Below are 3611 nucleotides of genomic sequence, written 5' to 3' on the forward strand. Positions count from 1 at the left end.
GTAAAAGAACGAATCGATGGTTTCTTTCTCCCTGCGTTTGATTGTAGAATTTATACCTAGCAAATATTGGATTGAGCTTAGGTTGCACATAAGTTCTGAATTTTCTGTAGAACGTGTCGATCTTTTTGGCATCGTCTTTAGAAATATCTTTCCACGTGCAGTGGATATCCCGCCCTTTATCACCAATCCATAATAGAAAGTAAGAAACTTGTTCTTCTTCAGACTTTTTCTTCAAAGGTCCTGTAAACATTAGTTTTGCGTGACGTTCGAATTTATTATAAGCTTCAGGTAAATTTGAAGATTCCCAGTCCATTTGGGGCACTGACAATCCAGATAATTCCATTTTGTTTTCAAATATTAATTTAATTGTGTAACTTTATTTTTTTAGATAAATATTCCAATTTTTTTTTATCGTATGTCCAGGTTATTTATTAAACGTTTTTACTCTGACACCATGTTGTAATGTTCGTTTATTATGAACAATAATTAATAGAAATTAAACCAAGTGCGTTGATACAATGAAGTAAAGTAAAACACGACGAGTGTTCAGCACAAGATATAAATTTATTCTGTCAACCCTTAACATGTGATCTTAGATTTACTAGAAATACGGAGCATGCGCAAACAAGCATTATACATAGGTCAGCTCAAGTTCATCATGTACGATGATACTACAGTTGCCTGGGAGCAAGCTACAAGTTTTGTTACAATTAAAAACACAATTATTGAACAGTTGGCCCATTTCAAAGGTTATAATGGCATTCACCGTGCATTTAAACCATAAAAAATAATATGTTGGTTTAATAACAAATGTATGTCAAACTTTGTGATGGTAAATTGCGACTCTAATAATTATATACTTAAAGTGATTGAATTTAATTGCAGTTAACATATTTACATGCCATGATGTTCAACGTATATTCAATGTTATTGTAACTTCTCTTTTTTGTAGGTTAATTCTAATCATGGAGACATATATGTGCAATTCAACCAGATGTCTTAGACCGTAGACCGTTTTTCTTTCTTGAAAGCTGTTCATATCTTAAGGCATATGGACATTTCAAACGGAATGTAAAATTTTGATAATGGACATTACGACAAAGATAAACCAGTGTGTCATTTTACAACCTTAGTTTCACATTTACTACAAAATGAATAAAAAAGTCATGGTATTATTATCAAAATAGTTTATTATTATTTAGGATTATTAAAGACATTAGAAAATGGTCAAAATAAATAAATAAATGAATCACAGAAAATCAGATATGATCACAGTATTAAAATAATGTCGAGTGTACCTGCTCAGCAATAATAAAATAAAATAAAAATATAACAATAACTGTACATGTATATACACGATACAGAGATGAACTTTTATAAAAATAAGTTTAAACAGGCAATATCCAAGCTATATTTAAGTGTAACATTGATTGGTATGTTGTATCTTTTCAAATTCACATTGTCGTATTCTTAAATTGTCACAAATGTATATTTATATTGTGTACCCGAGTCCTACATGTATATTTAATATCAAAATGCAACTTCTATTTAAGATAAGTAATTATTAATCTTCACGATTGATGACCAAATATTTATTAAGTGAGTTCAGATGCCTAAAACACAACTTCTTGTTGTGTAAAATTCAAATGTCTAAAATAATTGTGATGATAATAACAAATAACACATTTATTAAAACCAGTAATGTATACGCCGGTAAAGAGATGCTATATGTTTTATATGCTCTTTGAAAATCAAAATAATTCTTCAATTGTGTGCAGTTTTCTTATGATGATTAAGGCCTGACATCCATTTATAACACTTGTCACACTTATCACATTGAAGCTTTCGGCCACAGTGAACGACTTTCTTGTGATCTTTGAGGTGACTTTTGTTAGTGGTGTTGCTCACATTCAGCGCAATCATATTTGACGTCATCATGTATAGTCTTTTTGTGGCGATCTAAACTGCTTTTATGTTTAAAAGTCAGGTTACATTTCTCACATTTCTGTTTGGTGTGTTTAACATGCGATGATACGTGTCCCTTATATGGAAGCAACTGGTTAAATCCTTTCTTGCAAATCTGGCATTCATATTTGAATTGTTTTAAATGCTCATTTTTTGTGTGCAAGGCCATTCCAAATTTAGACAAGAACTGCATTCCGCATACATCGCACATCAATGTAGTTTTACTTGCACTTTCGTCTGTATCAACATGAACCTTTATATGTCTTTCTAGATTGTATTTCTTCCCAGTGTCATACTCACATATTTCACACGTAAACTGCTTTCTGTCATCTTTCTTTTTACCATTCGTACACATATATGTGTCGCGTTAAATTACCTTTCTTGTCGGTGCAATAATCACAGATTGAACATTTATACTCTGGCATGATCGTCGTTTCAACTTCATTTTCTTGAAAGATTTCGTCAAGCCCGTTTAAAACCAACGTAAGATTTGTTGGTGAGAAGTTGTTCATAGATGGAGAAGAATATATTCCGGAAGTGAGTTCTCAACATTAGAAAGGTCAAGAAGAAGAACATTTAACCATCATATCATGGAACATTAACGGATTAAAGCGTAAATTAATAGATTGTGACTTTTTGGAATATATATCTGGATATGACATTATTTTTCTTAATGAAACATGGATATCAATGAATGACACTTCAAATTTAAATATAAATGATTATTGTGTAGAACATATCTTTGGTAATAAGTCCTCAAACACTAAAAAAGGGAGATTTAGCGGAGGTATTTCATTTTATTATAAATCAAATATCAAGAAATTTATTAAAGTAATAGAAAAAAATAATCATGGAATTATTTGGGTTAAGATAAGCGCTGGTTTGTTTAACTTTGAAGACGATGTTTATATATGTCATGTTTATATACCGCCTGTTGACTCAAAAGTATCAATGTATGTAAACTTTGATTTTTTCGAACAATTAGAAATAGACATCTTGAAATATAGCGATCTAGGTAAAGTCTTTGTCTGTGGTTGAAATCACTTTTCTCATCTGAAGGCATGCAACTTTAATATGATGATACATTAATTACATTCTATGAAAATGTTTAAAGATATAAAATATCTCATGACATGTTTGTTCATTTTACATTACACCTAGCTTTAATGCAGCAAACATAAAAAGTCTTCACAAAAAGTAGTATGCAATCGTACCTATATTACATACGAATGTATGTAATATTTTTCTTGTTTATTTGGTGCTACGATAATATATCTTCAACACTTAAGTGGATTTGGTCGTATATTACATGGTAAGCTTTAAAATCGTTGTTTGATGTCAACAAAAAGGGCATTTCTGGAAAATTTTGGTGAGAAATCGCATTTGTTAACGGAAAAAGATATTTTTACTGCAGGATATAGACTGGAAAAAAGTTCATATCATCTAACTCTTACTTACAAAAGTAGAATTTCTTCTCTGGTTATTCTGTATTGAAATATTGTACCTGTTTTTCTCTCTACGGTGGCGTTTACCGTGTACAGCTCGCTCGCAAGCGGAAGTTACAGCGGACGATGGAGTGTACGCTGTGACTTCAAATTAAGAGGATACCCCCCCCCCCCCCCCCCCCCCATTTCCATTGTTCAATA

The 3611-nt window shown here is 31.5% G+C and overlaps 1 protein-coding gene across 1 annotated transcript; it reads right to left on the reverse strand.

The window, feature by feature from the left end:
• Nucleotides 1–1891: 1891 nt before the first annotated feature.
• LOC132739196 (zinc finger protein 227-like) lies at nt 1892–2320 on the reverse strand. The gene has a single exon (XM_060726864.1). The coding sequence runs from the start codon at nt 2318–2320 to the stop codon at nt 1892–1894; it is 429 nt and encodes a 142-aa protein (XP_060582847.1).
• Nucleotides 2321–3611: the final 1291 nt, after the last annotated feature.

The sequence above is a fragment of the Ruditapes philippinarum genome, unplaced genomic scaffold, assembly GCF_026571515.1.
Source record: "Ruditapes philippinarum isolate M1 unplaced genomic scaffold, ASM2657151v2 ctg753_1_1_1_1, whole genome shotgun sequence".
Classification (NCBI taxonomy): domain Eukaryota; kingdom Metazoa; phylum Mollusca; class Bivalvia; order Venerida; family Veneridae; genus Ruditapes; species Ruditapes philippinarum.